General features: G+C 31.4%; 2 protein-coding genes across 2 annotated transcripts in view; one reads left to right on the top strand and one right to left on the bottom strand.

Annotated features, from left to right (window-relative positions):
• The window catches only part of LOC128180744 (mucin-5AC-like), a 41,468-nt gene extending 16,506 nt beyond the window's left edge, over nucleotides 1–24,962 (top strand). Inside the window, exons 30-56 of the mRNA XM_052848894.1 lie at nucleotides 355–503; nucleotides 858–990; nucleotides 1,313–1,443; nucleotides 1,527–1,635; nucleotides 1,969–2,132; nucleotides 2,352–2,429; nucleotides 3,088–3,197; nucleotides 3,283–3,341; nucleotides 4,788–4,939; nucleotides 6,624–6,761; nucleotides 7,079–7,141; nucleotides 10,732–10,841; nucleotides 10,930–10,988; nucleotides 11,932–12,080; nucleotides 12,305–12,442; nucleotides 13,024–13,080; nucleotides 13,504–13,545; nucleotides 13,769–13,878; nucleotides 14,110–14,168; nucleotides 14,889–15,034; nucleotides 21,408–21,533; nucleotides 23,039–23,197; nucleotides 23,348–23,457; nucleotides 23,692–23,750; nucleotides 23,847–23,989; nucleotides 24,073–24,238; nucleotides 24,806–24,962. Coding sequence (XP_052704854.1) covers nucleotides 355–503; nucleotides 858–990; nucleotides 1,313–1,443; nucleotides 1,527–1,635; nucleotides 1,969–2,132; nucleotides 2,352–2,429; nucleotides 3,088–3,197; nucleotides 3,283–3,341; nucleotides 4,788–4,939; nucleotides 6,624–6,761; nucleotides 7,079–7,141; nucleotides 10,732–10,841; nucleotides 10,930–10,988; nucleotides 11,932–12,080; nucleotides 12,305–12,442; nucleotides 13,024–13,080; nucleotides 13,504–13,545; nucleotides 13,769–13,878; nucleotides 14,110–14,168; nucleotides 14,889–15,034; nucleotides 21,408–21,533; nucleotides 23,039–23,197; nucleotides 23,348–23,457; nucleotides 23,692–23,750; nucleotides 23,847–23,989; nucleotides 24,073–24,221 — 2,902 coding nt within the window. The 3' untranslated portion in view covers nucleotides 24,222–24,238; nucleotides 24,806–24,962. The remainder of the gene's footprint in view (nucleotides 1–354; nucleotides 504–857; nucleotides 991–1,312; nucleotides 1,444–1,526; nucleotides 1,636–1,968; nucleotides 2,133–2,351; nucleotides 2,430–3,087; nucleotides 3,198–3,282; nucleotides 3,342–4,787; nucleotides 4,940–6,623; nucleotides 6,762–7,078; nucleotides 7,142–10,731; nucleotides 10,842–10,929; nucleotides 10,989–11,931; nucleotides 12,081–12,304; nucleotides 12,443–13,023; nucleotides 13,081–13,503; nucleotides 13,546–13,768; nucleotides 13,879–14,109; nucleotides 14,169–14,888; nucleotides 15,035–21,407; nucleotides 21,534–23,038; nucleotides 23,198–23,347; nucleotides 23,458–23,691; nucleotides 23,751–23,846; nucleotides 23,990–24,072; nucleotides 24,239–24,805) is intronic.
• LOC128180745 (beta-1,3-galactosyltransferase 5-like) lies at nucleotides 15,151–17,430 on the bottom strand. The gene has a single exon (XM_052848895.1). It carries the CDS (start codon nucleotides 16,290–16,292, stop codon nucleotides 15,318–15,320), a length of 975 nt encoding a protein of 324 aa, XP_052704855.1. The 5' UTR covers nucleotides 16,293–17,430; the 3' UTR covers nucleotides 15,151–15,317.
• Nucleotides 24,963–25,235: the final 273 nt, after the last annotated feature.

Raw genomic sequence — 25,235 nt, 5'->3', positions numbered from 1 at the left:
CAATCAAGAGCTTGGAAGTAGTCAAGCATAATAAAGGAATAAGTTTGCTTCCGTAAATCTTTATGAACCTCTGTTTCTAAAATAAAATTTGGTCTTTAATTGATTTCGCACAGAAATACATCAGTTTTAAATCGATATTGCTTAATTTGTTCTGAATAAATTAATTAGAGGTTGAATAAAATGGCGATCATAGTTAATCATAATACTTTTCTATTCTTTGTCACTATTGTAGATAGTTTTTGCAAGTTGCATTGCCTAATTAAACATATAAAAAAAATAGCTTTTGTAACTTCGGGTTAACAAAAGATTAGTAAAAAAAAGTTTACATTCTATTTTTTTTGGCCTCTTTTTCAGCTTTTTGCAATTAACGTTTAATTGCATTTTTGAGCGAATTGAAAAACAACACAACGTTACTTGTCCTTCTTTAGTTCGGAATGAAGCTAAAGCAATGTATGCAGTTGATGTTTACAAGGGTCTTCCACTGAAATTCCAACCAGATAGCTGTACGTTATTTGATTAATAACCATGTTCTGATAATTTTCAACCAGTATTGTATACAATATCATGTACATCGCATTTGGATGATGACGACTAAAAATCATCAAAAATAAATAATACAATATAGTCGAATATGGGTAATCTGACATTGTACGCAGTATGAAGAATAGTTTTCTGAATATAATTAGATACTCCAGGAGGAAATTTGTAAAATGAAATGTTTATATAGTTTTACTTAGAAAAGCTTTTAATAGTTACACAAAACAAAAAAAAACAACCTGTTTTTTTTTATAATTGTTTTGCATAAAGGTATACTTAAGTGTACCTACCTAGCACTTGAAGTTCATTTAACATTTCAGGTCCTGGCAATATAAGTTGCTTTATAGAGGTTGGAAGTCCAGAATACAGAGAGTGTTTTGAAACGTTCTTTATTTTCGAAAAGTACAATGGCTCAATCTACAATCTGAAGTTGTCTGAAAACGAAATATGCAGGTAAGGATAAATGAAATAAAACGATGCATTATCATAATTATGTTGGTTATGATCACTCGGCAAATAGTCTATGTATAGCGGTTCTACACCATTGCTTGTTTGCACAGTGACTTCGTTTTCTAGCATTTGGGTATTTCAACTATTGAGGACAATATCCACGTTATTGACAAAAAGATTGCTATTTGTATTAAGTATTTCTAAAAAGCAAAAAGTTAAAACGATCAGCCGAATTATGTGAAACAAATTTTTTGTAGAAATCATTGATGAAAAATTTATCATTTTATGAATATTTTAGTGTCGATTCTTTATTTTACATTTTCAGTGCCTACTGGGGAATGATAATGTGTTTGCAGAACCGTGATATTAACTGTGGCATCGAAGACACTCACAAAATACTTAGCCAGTATCTATTGGATTCCAACGCCTCTATTACAATCCCAACAGCTTGTTCAAGTATGGATCTTACTCATAATGATATACACGAATTTAGGCTGTGATATAGTTTATGACTTTATATTATTTTCTTTTTTGTCCAGAAAATACAACTCTTGGTAGAACTCTCTGTGCGGATGACGATTTTCCTCTTCTTACGATTCAAGCAAAGTGTGGATTTTATCCCATCCTTATCCCTTTTGATTGTGATAGGTAGATTTTATTTTTCTAAATTTGAGAGGTCTGGATAATCTTGGCCATTTTTTATAGTATATCGGTCTCCTAAATTAGAAGAGCGTGGTATGAACATTGGAAAATATTCAAAACAGAAAGCTTATATATACATGTACATATGTACATATATATATTTTTTCTTTTAAATAATTGCTGGCAGCTAATAAAAATTAAAATCATTTTTATAATTTTAAGAAGGTACGATGATTTTAAAAACTTAGCCTCCTTTAAATCAAAATACGCTTGATGTAAACACTCCTTTTAAATCTACAGTATATTTGTACATGTTTATCATTTTTTTCGCTGTTGCAGACATGGATGGGAATACATAAAATGCGCTGCAGAGAGCCTTGATCCTCTCAAATGTAATGCTGACAGCATATACGGTGTTGTCACTGTATTGATACAAGCTAATCGAAGCTTCTTTGACAGAATAAACCCGGGTAGAGGAGAGGAAGTTTATTCATGCATCAATAGTAAGTCAACCATTCTTAATACCTATCTCAGGGTTTGGGATTTTTAAAAAAAATTGTTTGTTTAGAATTTATTTGTTTGTTGCTTGGGGTTGTTGGTTTTTTGTGGGTTTTTTTTTTTTTTGGGGGGGGGGGGGTGTTAATTTATGGTGTTATCTAATTTTGCAGAGATTATGACATAACGAATGTAGATTCTTTTATGAATAAATTTATTTTTTACAGAGACAACATTTAACTGGATAGCTACATATAAGCCAAATGAGGATGAAAATAATCAGCCACCTAGGCCTTTACCGGAAGGTACAAATGTACAAACTTATTTTTGTTGTGCCTACCTAATTTTTTAATGATGTTGCATGTTTCTCGAGATGGAAAACATAAATTAATTACAAGTATTTTGCAATACATCATGTTAAATAACTGCCTAGCTATCGTTTTAATGATGTTTGCATGATTGAGCCTTTGAAATATTGTTAGTTATAACCTTAACTATTGTTTAGCTTTGTAAAGTAACTACATATTCATCTATTTTGTACCATGTTGCAAACAATTGTTGTTTGTGTCTAGATAACGTTATCATTTGTCACTAGGTTTATTGAGACATCCAATACCTGCTCTGGTACAAAAGTTGCAGTAATATTTATCTAATTGATATCTTGGCACTTTCAAAATAATTAGTAATCTCGCAGTAACCTATCAAAGACTGGCAGTGATAATAGATGAAATAACTTGTATTCTCGTGTATTGCTTTTTACGCTTTTGAGAAATGATTTATTGTTTTCAAACTATTTCAACCACAACGGCGCATGTGTGTTAAAAATGAGTATTTATGCAATCAAAAGGGTATTTTTATTCTTTATATTTTGAATTATCATTATTATTTATTTTCTAAACACTTGTGGACATTAGCACATCTTTATAATAAATGGGAAATAAAAATTGTTTCTATTTTGCGTAGTTATAAAGACGGGGCTTTCTATCACGATCTCCGATGTTGTGTGGACTTCAGATCTTCTTGATCCGAGCTCCGGTCACTATCGCAGTGTCGCCAGTTATGTCATGAATAATGTAAGTAAACAAATTGCCTGGTAAAAAAGTTTACCACTAAATACGGACTCCATTTAGAATCATTTTAAACTCTGTATTATTTCAGCTAACTATAGCGTTTGGGTCTGAACCAGAAATTCTACAGATAGAAATTGTATCGTTCAGGTAAGAACCGTGTTTTTTTTAATAAGTTTTATTTACTTTGCTTAATCATAACCCATCTCTATAAACTCTAAATACAGAATTTGATTTATTGAGGATATACAACTTTGGACTACTAGTAAAAAAAAACCCTACATCACTTATGCAATAAATGGAACTGTTTGTTTTATATCCTTTGTCGAGCTGGTCACCATGAAAATCGTGTTAAATATATGATATATATATATCGTCAATTACAGATAGATTGGAATGATATCAACAAAATTATCTATAACTTTGGCTGCTGCAGGGCACGCCAGTAAACGTTATATTCAAAAATTCATTTTTCTAGTATACAATTATTGCTGTTTTAGAGGTCAATACGATGATGGATCGATGAATCTTATACTTCGCGGGTAGCTAAATCATCGTATTGATCGAAAAATACTATCAATAACTGATACGTGAAATCATTCAGCAAATTAATACAAACATGCCAAATTGAGTGTTATCAAGCAAAGAAAACTCCACGCTTTGAAGTTCGAAGACATGGCCAAACAAATTGAGAAACGTGATATTTTATTGGATGTCATAAACAATGATTACCAGTTGTCGAATTTTGGAAATCCCCAATCAAATTTCCAATGTAGAAATAAATAAATGTTATATTGACCCCCCTAGGTCACGTGCATATTTTGGATATTAGCCAATGAGAGAGCTAGGAATCAATCATAAGTATAAATATTCACTTTAACATTTCATCCGATTTTTTTTATTTGGCTCACCGAGGTCAAACTGTCTTCAAAAGTGTTATGAATAAAACTTTCAGTTGTCTGTCATTGTTCTTACATTCTAATATCTTTATTATTTCCCATATTACAAAACAAAAATCAAACTTTCAACAAACTTGAAACAAATGGTTATTCAATTTATAATAAAATAACGGAAGGGGTTAAAATTTGTAAACCAAAAATGAGAATAGAATTTCTTTAAATTTACTTTCAAAGAACAATGCTGTTAAAATTTAATATATATCAAAGAAAGCATTGTTATGTAGTCTTTGTAAAAATGAATGAACAAGATTTCGGGGTGTTCTTTTTTTCATTTTGTTTTTCCATGTATTTTGTTACAGGTTACCAGGATAACAATATTTATTTTCCCATTTGTGTTGATTAAAGGGAGCTTCTTTATATTTTTTGGAATTTACTCCTGTATGAAGTAAACAAACTGTTGTCTGGTTTTGTACCTTATTTATTTTTTTATTTTGATAATTTTAATCATACCGAAAACATTTATGTTTTCAATCTTATCTGAAAGAAATGTATATTGTACTTTTTTAAATGCTAAAATTTATTATTTTCATGTTTTCATATTTGAATCATGTCAATTTAATAGCTAGGAAAACTATTTTTTTTAAATAATGAACTTTTCTGAAAATATATTGATATTTGCTTCTAATTTTGTCTTCAGAAGAACCATTACAGAGAATGTTACGACGGTTGACCTTGAAGTCACATTCAACACGACATCTCTTAGTTCTATAGACCTTCTACCTGAAAATGATACCGATCCCGACCTTTTCTACAACTTGAACGTTGTATCAGTTTCGGAATTTTCTATGAGTATGTATATTGTCGGTCAATTGTATTAGTGTCATGTTGTAAATTTGAATTTACTGGGTGGGTGTAAATACAAAATTTACATTATGACACTAGTCAAACAAACTTTAAAATATCAAAGAAATTGTCAATGTTTTTATTAAATAAAGTAAAGTGCTAGAAATTAAAATAAGGATGCTTTAACTCTTGAGTAATTTTTTTAAAAATGAAACTCTATTCTATTGCATTTGTGTTTAGGTAAAGTTTCTACAGATCTCAGAATTCTAAGTTACGATTTGAAAAATTTAATTTTACTTCTTTCAATAGATCAAAAAATAACTGTTGGTTAATTTGATTTTCTGAAACAAAGTTATTCAGCCATTTGACGTGAAACATTTTTTATAACCCGCCATTTTGTGAAGCTTGATGAGTGGAATTATCTTGCTTTGCTCAATAAAATTGCAATTATATTCTTTACTCTTAATGATACAAATACACAACAGTTATATTTAAAGCTTTCAAAATAGGTTTTAATGTTAGATTTTAATGTTAGATTAGTTTGTAAAATGATTTTATTTTAGATATCAATAATTAATTACATGTATGTTATTGCGATTGAAGGTGGTATGGAACACCTGTCTATATCAATGTTAATAAAAGTTCATTATAATCAAAATACTTTCACAGGTTAAGAATTTTTAATTTTACAATATTTGACCAAAAGTACGTTTTAAAAATGTTTGTTTAATTAAGAATAATAAGGAATGTGTTTATTATCATTTTTATTAACCAACACTTATGCCTCTATGGTATATTTTATATAACCCCCTACTAAGTTATATTAATCAAGTCTATGTAAAAAGAAAATCGAAATTTGGCGTTTTCGCAATCATTGTGACGTCAATTAAAAGTTCACTTAAGAAATGAACAGCAATTTAAAAAGTTCACATGGATATGAATCTGGTTGGTTACGTGAATTTTGTGAAGCCCAAAGGGCTTCTCGGAAGATTTTAACGTACCAACGAAGTGCATATCACTGTGATTTTTTTTTAAAGATTGCTGTTTATTACTTAAGTGAACTTTTAAGTGACGTTACAATGATTGCGAAAGCGTTAAATTTTGATTTTCTTTACGTTTGAGAATGGCAAATCATTTAGAATCATTACTAAAACGATGTTTTTACGTTTAAATATTTCAACCGTCAAACGATAAATCATTGTGACGTCATAAAGAAGTTCACACAGAATTGAACGTTTTCACTTTTGTATAGGTTCATACCAGGAAGCATATTTGAAAATGTAAATATACATAATTGAACGTTTCGCTATTCTATACATGTAGATTCGTATGAGGAAGAATATTTCCGGGTGAATTTTATATATATATATATATATATATATATATATATATATATTCCTCATCAGTATAATACATAAATTGTTTTTGGCGTCATGAATTTATAATGTTTGCTTTCATAAAACAGGAAATTGCTTTGGAAATCATTGAAGAAGTATGTGCATAACATCGATTATAATATACGCTTCCTTCATTTAAACCTTTATGGAACCAGAATGATGAGTATTGTAGTTTTTAGAATTAATAAATTTTGAATGATGCAGCAGTTGAATTACAGGGTATTGATCTTATTTATTAAGTATAAGAGTATGAGGATGTTTCCTATGAATGGGTTTTTCTGCATTCTTTGCAGATACGAGAAATTCCAGCTGCCCAGCAGTGACGTCAGAGTCCATGTTCTGCAATGACACGTGTAAAGACGACTTTTACTGTCAGTCGTTCGAGAAGTGTTGTTCCACCGGATGTGGGCGGACCTGTCAGAATAGCACTGGTCTCCGTTTTGTAACAAGAACGCAAAAAACACATTTAAGACACGCTTGTACCAAAATAAGAAATGTGATAAATAAAAGCATACTAGTGAAACGAAAGAGATTTGTTAAACACGCCTGCAAAAATATATATATATATATTCAAACATTCTATTGAAAAATTTACGGGTTAAAAAAACTATGATGTTAATAATACTTTTTTGCTTCTTTGTAACAAGGCCGACAAGGATTTGGTCTTCGATAGACAAATGATATATGTACTTGCAATATTATGAATTTATGAGTGATATGTTTTTACGCCTGCTTCTGTTATTTTCAGATTTTCGGACTAACTATACGGATTACTTGAGTTACCCGATTTCTCGAGTCCTGCCAAAGAATGGTAAGACCATAGGTTTTAACCGAATGAAAACTTAAAGAATTAAAATTTTTTAGAATACTTGATGATATCATTTGAATAAAATCATATTAATATATATTACTTTTACATTAACAAATGGATCAGGCAAATTTGTGTTATTGAAGGTTCAATTTGAGTGAATGAAATCTTGTTATTAATGTACACGTCGTCTTTTGTATTTATTTCAACTTAATTACATTCAAAACATGTATAGCATATCTAGAGAAACACATGCAAGTTTCTTTCTTATTCTTGCATACAATTTTTTTTTTTTGGGGGGGGGGGGGTTTCTCGTGCGCATAAGAATGTAAGGTACAAGAAATTTTCGCAAAAAAAATAGTGGAAATAACATAGACAATAATGTACTTTCAATGTGCAGCTGGCTTAGAAAACAATGCAAGTACCGTATATTTACCTATATCGAAGAATCGAGTAAGCAGCTTTGATGGCACTTTGTTTGTCATCCACACTACTGTAAATGATTCACATATTCGACTTCTTCTCTTAAACCAATTTGAATAGACATTTTGAACTAAGGACAAAGTTCTTTAACAGGGTAGTTTTTTAAAGTCTGAAATTAGAGCGATTGTCAATAGGGGTAGAGCGCACTTAGTATTCAATTTTGCCTTTAAAAAAGGGCGTTATTAAAAACATTAGAATTTTTTTAATTCTATACAATAGTTAAAGCGTATTTAAAGATACACAACTAACACCTGTTTTACATGTATTTTAGTACATGTTTACATTTAAATAATTTTGATTTAACGCTGTCTTTGCCCTGAAATTTGAAAGAATCTAATGAGTTACTTTTCTCAAACGTTTATTAATGCATATATTCAAATATATTGAAAAGGCAATCAGTAATATATTGTTTTGTTTGCATGGCCTAGTGGTAATACATAGGTCCTTTTGATATTGCGGTCGCTGAATCGATTGCATGATAAGAATAGAAGTTTCAATTGCATGTTTCTATTCCGCTGGATATTTTTTTTTCAAATCCTTTTGTATAATTCTGATTATGAGCAAACCCAATATAAACAGATATTTTCAATAAAGCTACACTTTGTTTACACTTGCATTCTTTTCATGTTTTTGAAAGTACTTCGGTTCAGAGTAACAACTGACTTTATATACAGAGCCCTATATATTTCTTCATGGAGGTTTCCGGAATGTGTGCCAATCAACAGTGGTTATCGACACCATTATCAAATAAGTACCTAGTTTCAAAAATTATACGTGCATCTATTATTAGTCAACAGTGCTTTCCGTTTAAGGTGGCTCTATACACCCACAGTTTATTCCAATTTTCAATAGAAGACCACAAAACATATACTCATCAAATATTAAAATGATGATAGGGATACTATAGGTATTTTTAAAGAATTTTTAAATGTTTTTTCGTGTTTTTGTAAAATATTTTTTTTAAAAAATAGCTATTAACAAATTGAGAGAAATAGTTTTGTCATATGATGGATATTTCCTTCGGACACATAAAAAAATATAACACTATTTAACATTCAAAAATGTTATCATTGCATTTTTTTTTAGTATTTCCCCAAAACGTAATTTTTCAAATTTTCTTACTCTGTTGACAAATCATCTGAAAAATTTGCTTGATGTTATAAGAAAATGTATTTTAATAAATATGACATAAAAAATTGAATGAAAATTATTGCAAATAAACACAAAAAATATTTTAAATTTTATTTGGTATGAAAGTTCTTCAGGTAAGGGTTATCGTTCCTAAGTCCCAAGGCCCAAACACCTTGGGGACTTTTCATTGCCGAGTTGAAGAAAATTTCCTAAATATACTAGTAATGTTAGAATGATAAATACATACGTATTTCATTATAGGCCTGAATAAGTGAATATATTCGCTTTAATGCAAAACTATGTAAAATAAATAAAGCGGAAAATTGACTAGGCTAATAGGATTTATGTATCCCAATCTGAGAGAAATTCAAAGCAATCCTTCCATCCCCTTAAGGTGGTAAAGAAAATCTGTCGATATTAATGTGCATTAAAGTATATTATAAATGAAATACTTCCACTGGTTTAGAATTTTCTTTCACAGTATTCAACCAAAAATTACGTTTTAGAAAATTTTGAAAGTTAAAAAATTTATTGTTCTCAACGGGAATCGAACTCATGACCTACAGGTTTGAAGTGAACCCACTAACCTACCGCGCTACGGTGTAACATATCAAAGTTGGGAAAGAAACTATTTAAAAACTTATACTTGATTTTATTGTTTATTTCGATAAATAATACCACACAACGTGAAGGTGTCACAAACCACATTACTTGTAAGTAATGAATTTTCCAATCATCAAATTAAATCTATTCATTTAACAATTTTTTCAAAAGAGCGGTCCCCATACAATTTGCCTCAGTTTAAATCAGCCAGTACTGGAATAACATGCTTCCAGATTTACTTTTTTGCGCACTACGTCATCAAAAAGTGGTGTATAGAGCCACCTTAATCATGTACATGTGCGAAATGATAGGAAAATGCTCTATCCTTATTGACCAGAAATGTAAATTCTCACAAAGAAATTTTTATTTTGTGAAAAAAAAAACATGACTCCGTTTAAAAATGGTGCCTCGGGAGAAATGAAAGGATCTTCGTAGGCATATTTTGAAAAAAAGTGTTCTTGAAGCTACGAAGCCTATATTGTTTGTAGTTACGAAGCAACATTTTGATAAGTCATTATGAAAGTATCCTGATATAGTTTCAATTCGAATTTGTTTAAACGAACATTGATCCCAGGCCCCCTAATGGGATTCAAAAGGTTGCTAAGTTCAACAAAAGAATATTTTTTCAAGTTTTGCAGTGTAAAATTTGTAATATTATCGTTTAAAATGATTAATAGAATATTTAAATAATTAATAGAATATTTGTCAACTTATGTTAGTTCCCTTGTCAGTATACTTACAAAAAAACTTACAACTAGAAAAGCAAACAATTCCACAAGTAAGATTCTTCGATTACTAGTATTTAGATTGTTCCATTGTCTGTTAATCGGTCAAGTTATCTAAATTACCGAGTAACCTTTAAATTATTGCCAACGCTTTGTTTGCATTTTATGAATAAGTAATCATTATAGAATACGGTCGTGTCAATTTGATTAAATGCATTAATGATTTTTTTGGTTGGGGTATATTTCTATTTGAAGAGTTTGCCCCTTCGTTTGTTCAAAGAACATTTTTGATTGAATATATACGTTTTTTTTAAATATCCTTTTCTTAAAAATATTTATGAATTTTTCTCTTAGAAAAGTTTGCACATTCTAAGCACAAATAGTTCTAGCTAGACTTAACTGCATCAATTTATGAGATTGAAGACATATATAGAAATATAATACAATATTTAACTTCTGAATGGAGAAAAAAATATTTTTAAATGTTACAAAAAATATTTAATCATTATCGTTATTTCTATTCCAAAATTCACATTTACGTTCACATAGACTATTGACATTGACTATTTTCAATAATCAAATCAATGAACAAAAAATGTCCAAATTTTAAATTAACGTTCGATTTTTTGATTATCATTTTGTTTTAATTAGCTGCCCAGTTGCTTTTTTCGGTGACCCTACCTGACTTTGATTGGACAAACGCGTTGTTAGATCCATGGTCACGATACTATAAAGAAATACATGCAGGAATTATTAGAAATGTAAGTATTTTTTAAATGTTATTTCAGAAAGTGGTTTTTTTTTTTAGCTCTCTATTATATATTTTACATCTTTGTCATTCTATTTCAGTTTAAACAACAGATGCAGAATTCACAGGAATTTCTTTACTACGATGTGCTGTCATTTAGGTTTGTAATTAAATCTGTCAATACAGGTAACATCCACTATGGAAACAAATCATTTTTATCTTTTAGGTTTTTTTTAAATTGTTTAAAGCTCAGGTTCATTATCAGTCCGGCGTCCGTCTGCTATCCTTTAATAAATTTAAGTTTGTTCAAATCATGATATTTGGGGGTATATTGGGGCCACAATGGGAGTCAAATTAAAAAAACAATTTTTTAAAATTGTAGATTCAAGTTTGTTGAAATAGTTTAAAAAACATTTGGCCAAAAAATGCGTGGGAGCTTCATCGGGAATGGTAAATTCAAATTTGTTCAAACCATGATCTCATGGGTTAGGATGACCACAACGGGTGTCAAATTTTTACATAAGAAAATATATAGAGAAAATATTTTAAAATGTTCCTCCACAAAACAAACAGCTAAGAAAGCTGTAACTTTGGAAAAAGCAATCTCGTATAGTGAAGATTCAAGTTTGTTAAATCATGATCTTCAGGGGTAGGGTTGGGTCACATTAAGGGGTCCAATTTACATAGAATTTTTTTTTAATGATTTTCAAAAACTTTAATGATACGGTATATATGTATGGTATTACTTAAATACAAGCCTCATGACAAATTGCTGATTCTTAATTGTTTAGACTGTGATCCTTGACAATTCTTGGGCACCACAAGGGGGTTCAAAGTTTGATGTAAGTTTATATGTTTAAGTGTTCAATATGCGATATGACTGTGATATCATCCTGTTACAAAGAGGCGAGGTATAATATTTAACATTAGAATATCCGAAAATATTTTTATACAGAATCTTTTCTATAACATTGTCCGGATATTATGACTTCATAAAAGCTTATTTTATCATGGCTATTATCGATTAGGTGAGCGATGTTGCCCATTTGCCTCTTGTTTAACTCATGATATTTTTCTTATTCCTTTATTGATATTTTTTGTAGGGAAGGGCGATTTGTGATTGCAGACATCATTTTGACATATGATAAATATTTGATCACTTCTTCATCTGTGGTCAATAATTTATACATGCTTCACAGACATGGCTTCATCCAAAATCTGAAAATCCAAGGAGACGTCAGTTATGACAAATGTATGTTTTTAAAATTATTATTTTTTTTAATTCACATTCAATTTACATACAATTCTTATGGAAAAGATTAATTAAGAAGGCATGTGATCAACAAACCAATCAGATATGCCTCCTTAAACCTTAATTACGATACTATTGCCATAAACAAGCCTAAAGATGGCCAAGACTATCCGGCTATTCTTTGTTTACAATTCAAACCGAGTTGAATATATTTTGTATTGCAGTGGTAAAACCTGGAAGCTGTCCATATCCGTCTCTAGCTATATTGAGATCCTGTTCTGACACGTGCACAGGAGATACAGCTTGTTCGAGAAATCTGAAGTGTTGTTTCAATGGTTGCGCACGCACCTGTGTCACTCCAGGTATACTTATCTGGACCAACACGATTTCCCCCTTTATTGTTTGATCATTAAGGATTTGTGATTATAAGGAATCCATTTTGCTTTTTAAATTGTTTTTTTAATATCTCAATCAATAATGCCTAATGGAATTCTCTCATGCCATTTTACCTATATAGATAATCCATATGATATTTAATTTATCTTTGTATTAAAAAAAAATGGTACACCAACAAAAATTAATTGCCATATGGATTATCGTTAGGTGAAGTGCTATATATATATATATATATATATATATATATATATATATATATATATATATATATATATATATATATATATATATATATATATCTGAGGTAAACATTTTCTATTTTCTTTACATTTTTGGTAAAAGTTATAATTAAACTATTCTCTCTACTAAGTACCAGAAAGTTTTTCATGTATGGTTGAAAGCACAGTAGAGCGTATTGCTTGTAAAAAAAATTGGTGTTAACTTTCACCTAGCCTTTTACTTACCTTCATCTAGTAAATGGTTTATTTACCATTAGTATTATTATGTTGTTTTATATTTTTAAACGCAAAGTTCTTATATTGTTTAGGATATGTATATGCACTGCAATTAACAACAACCGAAGAAACATTCTCTTCAACACCAGGTAAGGACATATGGTCGCAATAATTTTATAAAAACAACTGTCATTAAAGAACTTTTTGATACCATGATTCTTCAACCTGTTTTTATTTTTCAATTGCAATCCAAGTTAACATTAAATTTAATTTTAAAACTAATTATTGACACTACATGTAGTAAAGAATGTGCATCAATTCCTGATTCAAAAAAAAAAATAAAAGTTATGTAAATAGGACTAGGAAACAGTCTTTTACAATTCCCAAATGTTGACTTAGATTTATTAAAAATTGTTTCCCCGTTGATACCGGTATTTGGGTTTTTTCAAGCTCTTCATTAATAAATTCCTTCCTTAATCCAGTGGTATGAATGAAGGGTATGTACGACTTGGATAAACCTTTAAAAACCTCTTATATTGCCATTGATAGTTTGTACTTCATTTCTTTTTTAGCTTCGGGAAATACGTTGCAACCATCTTCCAGTCCATCTAAAGGTTAAAGGAACATACACAATTCTCTACTAAATACCAAAAACAAAAAAGTTAGATAGCTAATATATTTAAGACACAAGCAGTGCACAAATGTACACGTTTTGTCATGGCTTTTTCGAATATTTGCAATAAGATACTATTGATATTATATTGATAGATATATTCTAAAATTGAAATTACCTAGACATTACGCATAGGTGTATTTACCATATAATCTCTATTTTAGTGCTACGGATGTCATTTGTCTTAAAGTTAGTAGATTACACATGGTCCAGCGACTTATTACAATCAAGCTCGGACTATTATCAAAAACTTAAGTCTACTGTGATCCAAAACGTAAGTAAAAATTTTCAATTTAAAAACCTTAAATCCTTGCATGTAGCATGTTATTTCAGACAAGTGTATGTATATAAAAAGCGACATAGCCAATTTATCGGGTATACTCTGTTGAAAAAAAGGTCTTTTCATATGTTTTCTTGCTTTGAATACCAACTATAATATATATTTTATGATATTATATTTTATAATATGCAAAAGTTTTAACACTTTTTCTTTCATTATTAACAGTTCAATGTACAGTTTAGTGGAATGCCTGGTTACTTAGGAGTGGAAGTTGTATCTTTTAGGTGGGTCATATGAAATATTATAAACAAAAAGGTATACACATTTTTGTCTTTTGAAATCACCTAAAGTGAAATCTGAAGTGAAGACTTCGGATCAAAATATCAGATCATGAGTTGGAATCCACCCGCAGCTTTCGTTCATATTTACATAATCATTTTTAAATCATCATTTTTTATCCAAAATTGCTTATTTTTCGCCTATTTGACATATATTTCTAATGCATTATGCAATGTATCATAATAAAATAAGTTTCCGCTGATTTGAGAAACTATTCCAAGGTGTAGTGAGCCACCTTAATATTTCAAATATTTCAATAGAGCCATTTTAAATTGGTACTAATATGAGAACACGTACTTTAAATGTGCGTAGTTACTTGCATGATATATTCATCGCTATCCTTTATCCTACATCAAAAACTGTCATAGGAAGGAAATCATTGAGAAAAAATAAGGGAAATAGATAACACACAGATTGATTTAAACTTTTTTTTACTTTAATGAGTCGGGATAGTGTTATTTTGCTTTTGCATCTCCTCAATTTTATCTTTAAATTAAAAAAAATGGTTTATCAATAAAACAAGCAATGTTCTTTTCCCAAATGTATCGTTTTATTACTTGTCAACTGAAAGCATCAAGATACAATCATTCAACGTTTAATTTGCATTTTGACGAGTTTTAAACAATTTAAGAATCCATTTGAGTACATCATGGTGACTTTAACAGGGTTGGCGGACCTTTTGTTGATCTAGTAATCACATACGCCCCTCCTGCTACGGATTATGCAACTGTACTGAACACCGTCTTCCTCCTGACCAAGCACGGATATATCCACTACTTACACGTACATAACTACCTTCGTTTTGATCACGGTAAGATTTGTATGACATTCATGAGTAGTAAAAATTGTCATCCTTGTCTGCCTGTGATTGACAAGTTGTCGTCCGCAGCAGATGTAAAGATTTTTTGGTGAGCTATTAGATATTGGATTTATTGCAACCACGTTTTGTTATATTTGTTGTTTATCAACTTCCGTATGATATATGATTGTGTATGTCTAGGGCGTACATTTTTGTTCAAAGTTTATTTTGTTGATCGTGTTTTATTGCTTAAATACCATTATTTAAGCATAAGATTTCTTATAGTAACATTTTGTCAGTTATTATTTACAGAACGGGGTGATTTTAGAACTGTCTTAAGTTCATCCCACATGAGTATTATGTCCCTGGGAGAAAAATGATGTCCTGTTATTCGTTTCGCAAAAAATCGTCCATTAATCTTTCCTTTGTTTCTTGCTGGATCAAAGCCTGGAAGGTGAATGGCTTCTGCTCCAATTCTTTCACGGCATATTCCATTCAAGTACACATCTTCTATAAACAATGAAGGCACATAAAGTGTTGAATTGTATAATGGTGATATGATATCCCCAGTTATAACATAGGCTGTCCCACTTATGTATATTGGGTACTTGTCCTTTGGATATTGTTCCCTGGACACATACCACTTTGATCCTTTGTCCCGAAACGGGACTGAGTGTGAATTTTTCACTCCTAGAATGGCGTTTTTTGGTTTAGTTTTTCTCAAGACATTAACTAGGTTTTGAATGTTTATAAACATATCATCGTCCGACTTCAAAACGTATCTAACGCCGGGACAGTTCAAATGAGCCCATTTTAACAATGCTATTGACTTTTTAGTTAAATTATCATACGATTCTGTAATGTTTACCTTTACGATATCTTGAAATTGTCCTTGTTCATCCGTAAACATTTGTTGAAATGTTTCATTTGAAAGTGATGTTCCCGTAAAAAACAACAGCCGTGTTTCTGCATCAGAACTATCCTTGTTTCCCCAGGTTTTTCTGATGGCCTCCCTATGCCTAAAATTCCACATCGAACTTGGAACTAATATGAGTAATTCTAGGTCATTTTCACATCTGCCTGGGTAATTTTCCGTTTTTTCACTGCCATCAACACCATTCTGAATTTTTTTCATCTTAAAGTAGAAATTGGTTGAATCTTCGTGGAAAGCCGGCAAGTTTGTCCCAGGTTGAATGTACATATATAAAATGATAAACACAAGCGCATTTGTTAACAACAGACACAGACAGCATTCACGTCGCATCATCATGCAATAATATGAACCAAGTCGTGTATGTCCCTTACATCCTGAGCAAGGCGGAACAAGCACTTTGTCGTAATTCTATATCAACCAACAAACATTTCAAATGCAGGGTGTAAGAAAGTTTAAAAATCTTACTAATTGCCTGTCTCAAATATAAAAAAAACGTGACATTTGGTGTATGTAAATTTTCTCTTCTAATCCAAATGAGCGGAGTTAGAAAGAACGAGTAATTTATCCCGTACACAGGCATTCCTGTTGAGTTTGTTTACTTTATGACCTTTGAGGCAGTACATTTAATGAATATTTGCACTCTTTGATAAATCCGACTCACAAAACCGATTCACAGAAACTTTAATAATTTTCAGAAAATTGAACAGCATATCCAGCGTTAAAACTTGTTTACTATCACAGTTTTCAGCAGAATGACATCAATAGAACTGTTTTAATTCTTTTCCAGCTCTGGCATATATCTTGTTTATGAATATTTTCTATAATATCTGTCCACTTTATGACTCTTCCGCATTTACATGTTAATCCAACAAAGCGTTGAAGTGTATTGCGTCATGTTGCTTCATTGAATATTGTACATGCTCTGTTACGGTAAACTTTTTTGCGCCGTTAAAACAATTCACAATCATAGTGTATCATATTGATTCATTAACAACCATTGTCCTTTTATCACGTTTTTCGAAAAAAGGTATGAACCATTTATTGTGAAAGAAGTTTGCGTTTTGGGACTCATTTTAAAGCAATCGATTTAAATTGTTAAAACATTGACCATGATGTAAAAAAAAAATTATTTGCACTCATGCTTGCTACGATTTTCAACTTGAGATTTATAAAGCACAGTAAATTCTATACTCTTTTCTGACACTGGCCTATCCATGCTCTGGTGGGCACAAAACGGGGATTAAATCAATAACTGTGCTCTATTTCTTGTACATACTCTGCTTAGTTCTTTAAATTTACTTGCAAATTCCGCTGTTTAGCTTCCAATTCAGTAGAGTTCAATTCTATTCATCATAGCTGGTGTTCTATTTCTTTCATATTTACTCGGTGTATTTCTTTAAATTTGCTTGCAAGTTGAGTTCAGCTGTTCAGTTCAGTGAAGTTGAATTTTATTCATCGGAACACTGGTGAAGAGTTTATGAGTACATAATAAGCCCAAAGACAAAGAATGGTCAGAAATACGCGTTGATAACACCAATCCTTAAAATTAGAACGCTAACGAGTATGATCTTAAATAATTAGGTGATATATTTACTTTTGGAAAGTAATATATATCTCATTGGAAAATAATCATTCCTGATGGTAAACATTTTTCCTATAGAGTTTTTTCTCAAGAAAAGTTCTGTAGGATTTTCCTAAAATTTGATAAGACATTTTATTCAGTAGTATATCGTTTTCCACAGGAATCTAACTCAGACATATAATTTTAAATCCGTAATCGAAATTAATTGTCTATAGAATTTTCAATAACCTTTAAATATTTATTTCCAATTCTATTGGAATTACATTTTATATATAATTTGGTATAGTTCAATTGGGAATTTTCTACCTATGTCATATTGAAAAATGGCTTTCCCAAAGAAATAATTAATTTTCCTTAGGAAAATATTTTATAAAAAGGGAAAATATTTACAACAAAAGCGGTTATGTAATTTAAATATCCAATTGTTTATCATCCTGCAACTCAGACGGGTGTAAAAAAAAAACACCTTTGCAAGTCCATAATTATCCGACAGTGTTGTAGACTAATGCTAAATATTTTTAGATATGGATGATTCACAGGAACAATTGTCAGTGAAAAATGTAAAAAATTATCAAATACAAACATACCCTGAGTTATCTCAAACTATGAACTTATAACTTTAAAGCGTGACTCGACCTCGACAAACATCAAACATCGGATTATCTGACACCGTATAGATGGTTTATTTGGTGGGGATATTATTTTGGCCTAATTTGGCAACTTTTGAAATTTTACCTAAATTAAAATCATTATTTACCTAATCTAATTACATCTATATAGATTTTGTTGACAAACATATAGTTTCGGGTCTTATTTTTTATGCTTCTTTGAAAGTCTGTGTGCATGATAAAAAAAAACAGGGCAATTGTTGCATACACGTAGATACAAAAAAGTGGACGCACAAGATTGCAGGAATCATCGACAAGAATAAATAGGATTTAAATGTCTATTATCTTGAAATGGTACAGGTTCGAACAAAAATTGATTCCTCAAATATTGCAAGCTATATTATGTTGAGAGTTGAAGTACATGTCAATTTCGACCATATAAAAATCCTACAATCATTCTAAAGAGGGCAATGAGGGGTTAATCGATAATAGTTATTATAAACTAGCAATAAAAATAGAGAATATGTGTATATGGCAGCAATCAATAACGACAAATTAAATTAAAAATTTAAAGTGGCATTTTTTTGTTGAAATATGTCATATTTATCCCTGCGAATGTGTTCGGAATGTTTTCATTATCGTCGCTAAGTATGTTATATATTCAGAGGTGCTCGAATGAAAGTTCACGAGACTTCCCTGAAAGTTTAGTTCCTGTGAAATTTTGAGCGGATGTATGATTTTTTGGATAATATTATCAAAATATGTAGGTACTAGTCGATTTTTAAATTATTTCTTGATATATGTTAAAAAAAAATCTTTTAAGATGTATGCCTTATTTCATCACCTAGCGGTTAGTTAAACTAAACGATGATATTCAGAACAGAGATATTGTTCGTGTTCAACATTTCTACACGTGTTTGAAAATATAAATATTGGGTTGCTTGATAAAATCAGAGCCATGTTTGATGCCTTTGGTTTGCAGGGAACGTTCTGCATAAAATGGGATAGCACTGTCTGTTTCACTATTGATGCTATTACTCGGTCAGGCGCAGATCGAAAAAATAATCCTTAGGGGTGATCGCTACTAAGCATGTTACTTGTTGCAGCAGCAGCAGAAAAAAACCTATATTTTATAATGTTACATTAATTACTAGCACTTATTTTCTCCATCAATTATTGAAGATAAAGTTTAAAATCAATAAACGTCTAGATTTCATATTTGAATCTAAGTACCTATATTCTAGGAAATAGACTAAAAACACGAGGCACGATTTTTACTGCGAAACTAAAAAGGTCAAATAGAACCACGTGGTCTAGAATTGAATGAAAATAACATTCGCGGGTGTGATCTTTACCCGTAGATCAGAGATCCAGATCCAGAGACAACAAAATCATTTTAAAAACCGCTGAAAATAAGTAGGATTTTGCATAAATTACGTTGTTTTGCTACCTTTACCCCCATATAATTATACACTTTTCTGCATTTCAAACATTTTTTTTACCGATTCCACGCTCATGTAAACCGCCCTTTAAAGATTGATCTTTTATATAATTAGGCATCTTGCAGGCATACTGAGCACATACTAATTTTACACAAGTGGGCATGTCATAAATAAGAGGCCCATGGACCACATCTCTCACCAGAGCAACAATTAAAATCCATTTTCCCTTTTGATATTTGTACGGTTATAAACATGCTCCTTTTCTAACAGGATGATTTTAATTTTGTAGTCATATCACATGTTGAGCACTGCAGTTCTCAACAAGATTCTAAGCAATTATTTATATATGGGATGTAAACCTGCATCAAACGCTGAACCCCTCATGAGGCCTAATAATAGTCCAGGGGCTTTAGCCTAAACAATTTTAAACAATCAGCAATTTGTTTTCCTTTTTAAAATTGGATCATTAAAGTGGACCCACCCTATTTCTCAAGATTTTGATTCTAACGAATTTTAATTTGCATTACCTAAAGTTACTTTCACTAAAGTTACATGGTTTTTTGGCAAATGGTTTATTAGAAGATTTATAAAGATTTTTTTCTCCATATAAATTGCTATGTAAAAATTTGTGCCCCCCCCCCCCGTTATGACCCCATCCTAACCCCAGGGATTAAACAGACTAGAATATACCGAGTCCCTACATGGGAATGCTTCCATACAAGTTTCAGCTTTTCTTGCCAATGATTCCACACAAGTTTCAGCTTTCCTGTTTGATGGTATATGAAGAATATTTCTAATGATTTACCTTATATATTTCTTTGTAAAAATTCAACCCCCAAATGTGGCCTCACCCTACCACCAGGGGTCATATCTTCACAACTTTGAATCTACTCTAGCTTAAGATGTTTCCACATAAATTTTAGCTTTTCTAATTAATTGCTTCTTGAGAGGAAGTTTTTTGAAAATTTCCTAACTTTTTGAATTAATTCCCAACTGCCTCCATGTAAAAAAGGCGTTATCTTTACTTTCCAGAACTGTGAAATTTCCTTTACTTAACGGTGCGTTGTGTCAAGTTCGGTTGAAATTGGCCCAGTGGTGCTGGAGAAGATGTTGAAAATGTGATGTTGACATACGGACGGACGACATACAACGTGATCAAAAAAGCTCACTTGAGCTTTCAGCTCAGGTGAGCTAAAATAAGAAATTCAATACCCTTTTGTGTTGAATTTTACGAATGTGCATTTACTCCTTCAAAAATCTTGTCTTTAATCGGGAAACAAGCAAGCAATATGATGGGTTATTAAAACGAATTTAAATTTTGAATTTCATATCAAAAGAGGGTTTTTGTCTCGATTCTAAATCATCCATCGTTACAGTTATTGCATAGCTAAAATTTGAAATTGTTTACAAAGTTCATTTCAGCTTGAGTGACCATAAAACTCTTGGGCATCTTGTTGAACACAAATTTATTTGTGATAAGATATAAAAATGTTCTTTAGCAATATCGTAACTTGTCTTAAATGACACTTCTTTTTTTAAAAGTAAGTTATAACTTATCTACTGAAAACACTTCGCCCCAGAAATTTTTGTACTGAGACATTTGTCATTATTTTTCACTAAATGTGTGAATGAAACAACCCATGCGAGATCTTTCGCATTTCACTAAATTGAGATACATTCAATCTCTTTAAATTAACGTCCGACGTAAAACTTACCAAATTGTTATAAATATTACATATTGTTTGATATAGTGACCCGGGAAAAGGGGGTGGGGTGAGAGAGGCCGTTCAGTTTATTAAGTGACTTTTCTTTATTTTAGTTGTCAAGACTGGAACCTGTCCGCCGGTGCTAGGGCTTGGTCCCTGTAATATGAACTGTACGGGCGACAGCAAGTGTCCGGGGAAGCAAAAGTGCTGCTCTAATGGGTGTGGTCTGACCTGCAGTGGTAAGCGATTCTTCGAAACAAGTAAACGTTGATCTCTTTGATAACTACGAGTTCTTTTCTTTTTGAAGACCAGTGCCTATTCAAAGAGACATTAACAAATGTGTTTAAAAAATTGGTTAATTTTATTTTCAAAATCGGATTGTAGAGTTGTTTTTTAGTTTTGTTTTTAGGAAAAATTAATGAAGTTGCTCTTCGTTTTTGTCGTGCGTCGTGCGACGTGCGTCATCCGTCGTCCGTCGTACGCTAACAGTTTTACATTTTTAACTTCTTAAAAACTACAAGGCTAATTGTTTTATTATTATTCATTTTTTATACAGATAACAATTATTCATAAACAATACAGGGATAAGTTAGGAAAACATAAATCTAGATTTGACAATTAATTCATAGATATCCTGTATATTAAGTCGAATATATTTTGTGTCAAACTAATTAAGTTTTTATAAAAGAATTGGCATTTTTTACCGTTTAGGCATGACACCCCTGTTGCGAAATTTCATTTCATTTCATTTTTAATGTTCAAATGTTTAACATTTGTAAAATCATATTTTTTGCACAACGGTTTTATAACTGATAATAAAGTTTTATATTCACAAAGCCAATCAGACTTTCTCTTAATAATAGTGGAAAGCACTTGTAGTGTTTTTATATTCCCGTTATCATCTATTAAGTCTTTAAGTAAAGTATATTACTGTTAACCCAGTTTTTAAAAAAATAATGTTTCTCCTTTTATTTTGATATTGTCATTATTCCAAATGGGTTGTTTTATAATATCATTAGGTGATATGTTATCGAAGTTGCACCTTTTTTTACATTCGTTAACAAGGCTAATTGTTACCATTTTTGGTGTGAGGTATCTCTTTGGAAAGAGGGATCTAAATTGTGAAATTCGTGGTTCTACCACCCCCGGGGCACCACAAGTGGGGCCAAATATGCAAAAAAAGGCCAAATTTTCAAAAATCTTCTTCTCTACACATATATATTTGTTAAAAACTAAATATATGATTATGATGTCCATGAAACCCTCTACCAAAATTGTGAAATTCATGACCCCTGTGTCAGGGGTTCAGGCTCCAGGGTGGGGCTAATATTGCCATATAGTAAAAATGTATTAAATATTAAAAAATCTTCTTTACTCCCAAACGTGTGGGCAAAAATTGAATACATGGTTATGATGTCCACTAACTCCTCTACCTAAATTGTGAAATTCATGGCCCCTGGGTCAGGGGTTCAGGACATGGGGGGGGGGCAATATGGCAATATAGTGTTAATGCATATAATGTTTTAAAATCCTCTTCTCTATTCTCACACAACTGTATGAAAAACTGACTTCATAATTATGTTTACCAGGAAGTCCTATACTAAAATTTTAAATTTCATGTCCCCTGGAGTCCCCTGGAGTATAGGTTTTGACTCTAGGGCAGATGAACGTTAAGGTCTATTGGCCTCTTGTCTTTTTTGTATTTTTATCATCAAAAACGCATATCAATTTTTTGGCACACAAGATATGATTATAACCTCGCCACGAACAACAAATCCCCCGACAACAAAACCAACTACAAGACCGGCAACCATTCCAACAACAACAACTCCATCAACAACACTGACAACTAATCCAACAACAATTCCGACAACTGTTCCGATACCAATACAACCAGAGACTGGTATGTTTTTCATTATTTTTGGACACAGTTGTCAAATGTGGTCGTATAGTGTTTCGATTCGCTTTTCCCTAAGCGATGTGTTGAAATAAACTTACATATATCTATTTATTATAAGCAACATCGGGTTGTTCGTCTCGTTCAATATTCTAGTGAGCCTGCTGTCCGTTACGATTGAGTTACAGGAAAACACGTGGAATACATCATTACTGGATTCACGATCTTTTTACTACCAGTCTCTGTATAGTACAATCAAAACGAACGTGAGTATTGGTTGAGCTTTTCGAGCAGTATTTTTAATTCCCGGTAAATCGTGATTTCAGCTAGTCAATTACAGCAAGTAAAACAGGTAAGATCAAATATAATTTATAATAGTATTTTTTCTAGACAAGTTGAAGACACAGTCCACTTCCCCTATTACAATATCAAGTTTACAGGTTGATGACTCTACCTGAGCTAATCGTATGATCTCTTATCAACATGTTGTTTTGTTTCAGATTTTGCAGTTGTTTAGACTAAAGCCGGGAATTACTGACGTTTTCATACAATCCTTCCGGTATACTTTCTCGCATTATCAAATTTTTTTCATGTCATTAATTTTTAACAGGATCCTCTGATATGATGAAGTTTAATAAATTATGTATTTCCGTAGGTCGCGTAACCGGGTGGATTTAATACTATATTACAACACGGAATCCATCGCTCTTATCGACATCATCACCACGTTGATAGCAGCACGTTCATCCGGAGCAATCCATGATCTTAAAATCCACCACTACATGACATTTGACACTCGTAAGAATTTACATACGACAGAAAAATGTTGTTTCATCAATGTTCAGTACTGTCCATTGACAATTAATTTATTCTATTAACAGAAATGAAACCCGGTGATTGTCCAGCAGTCTTGGTCAGTAGCGGTGCATGTCTAGAGAGCTGTTTGGGCGACGGGACTTGTCCAGGTGTAGAAAAATGCTGCTCCACGGGGTGTGGGCGAGTGTGTACCTCGGTCTATCAGCCTGTCTGACCACTACAAATCTACGGGTAACCAATCATTTTGAAATTCTTCTTAAGACAGCGGGTTTTAAAATGTTGATAGACTACTCGAATTCATGAGCTTCGAGAATTAATTTATAAAACAAAATCAATTGGATCAATTTAAAACTCGGAAGCCATAAAGAAGCCATGGGGAAGTCATCGGGACCTGAAATTTTAAATCTGTATAACCGATATTATTGTAAAAATAAGTGGCTTCTGTATAACAGAGATTTCATTTATCTTTGTTCCTTGCAAACGGATTTTACTGCTTATATCTGACTGATATTAAATCCAGAATTAAAATTTTGAAAATATACGTAATTGTTAAGAAGAGTAATTAAAACAAAAGTTTGGTGAATAAAATATCTGTCGCCGTTCATTTTGCACGTGAAAGTTGATTGAGCGGGATCGTTAATGCTTAATAAAAGGCATTTTACAGCAATATATTTTGCATGTGAATAGCAGAGCAATGGTTTAAAACGGACCAAACTGTAAATTTGACCATAATGCTTATAATTCTGTATATTATTTTGTTCGTTTTGTAGTCTGTAACTTTGTGCTTCTTTTTTTTAGGCTGGTGCTATGGTATGCACACTAATTGGACCAACTGATTTGTTTGAGGTTCCCCGGGATTATTGGTTCTAGGTTCCTCAAGGAGTTGTTCTAGATGACACCTTCTCTCTCTTCCTTTATTATCGCTTATTAAACTCTTTATTTTTCTACTGTTCTTTACGGTTGTTATTATTATTATTGTAAAAAAAAAAATTTGTCAACATATTTATTTTTGTTACGATTGTTGATTTAAATATAGATTTTTATACTTATAAATTTGTTTTGTTATTTTTGCATGCTAATATATCTATGTTGACATGGTCAGGATAAGCAGTAGTACCTCTATCAAAATTATTAATTCATTACCTCTTGAAATAAAGTTAAAAGTGCATTCCTTTTCATGACAAAACTCCAATCTTTAAGAAATTGTTTTCTCAACTTGTTGATCTAT

The sequence above is a fragment of the Crassostrea angulata genome, chromosome 4 (genome assembly GCF_025612915.1).
Source record: "Crassostrea angulata isolate pt1a10 chromosome 4, ASM2561291v2, whole genome shotgun sequence".
In the NCBI taxonomy this organism is placed as follows: Eukaryota; Metazoa; Mollusca; class Bivalvia; order Ostreida; family Ostreidae; genus Magallana; species Magallana angulata.
Note: the sequence above shows the minus strand (reverse complement) of the source record. Positions and strands in the feature narration are given on the sequence as shown.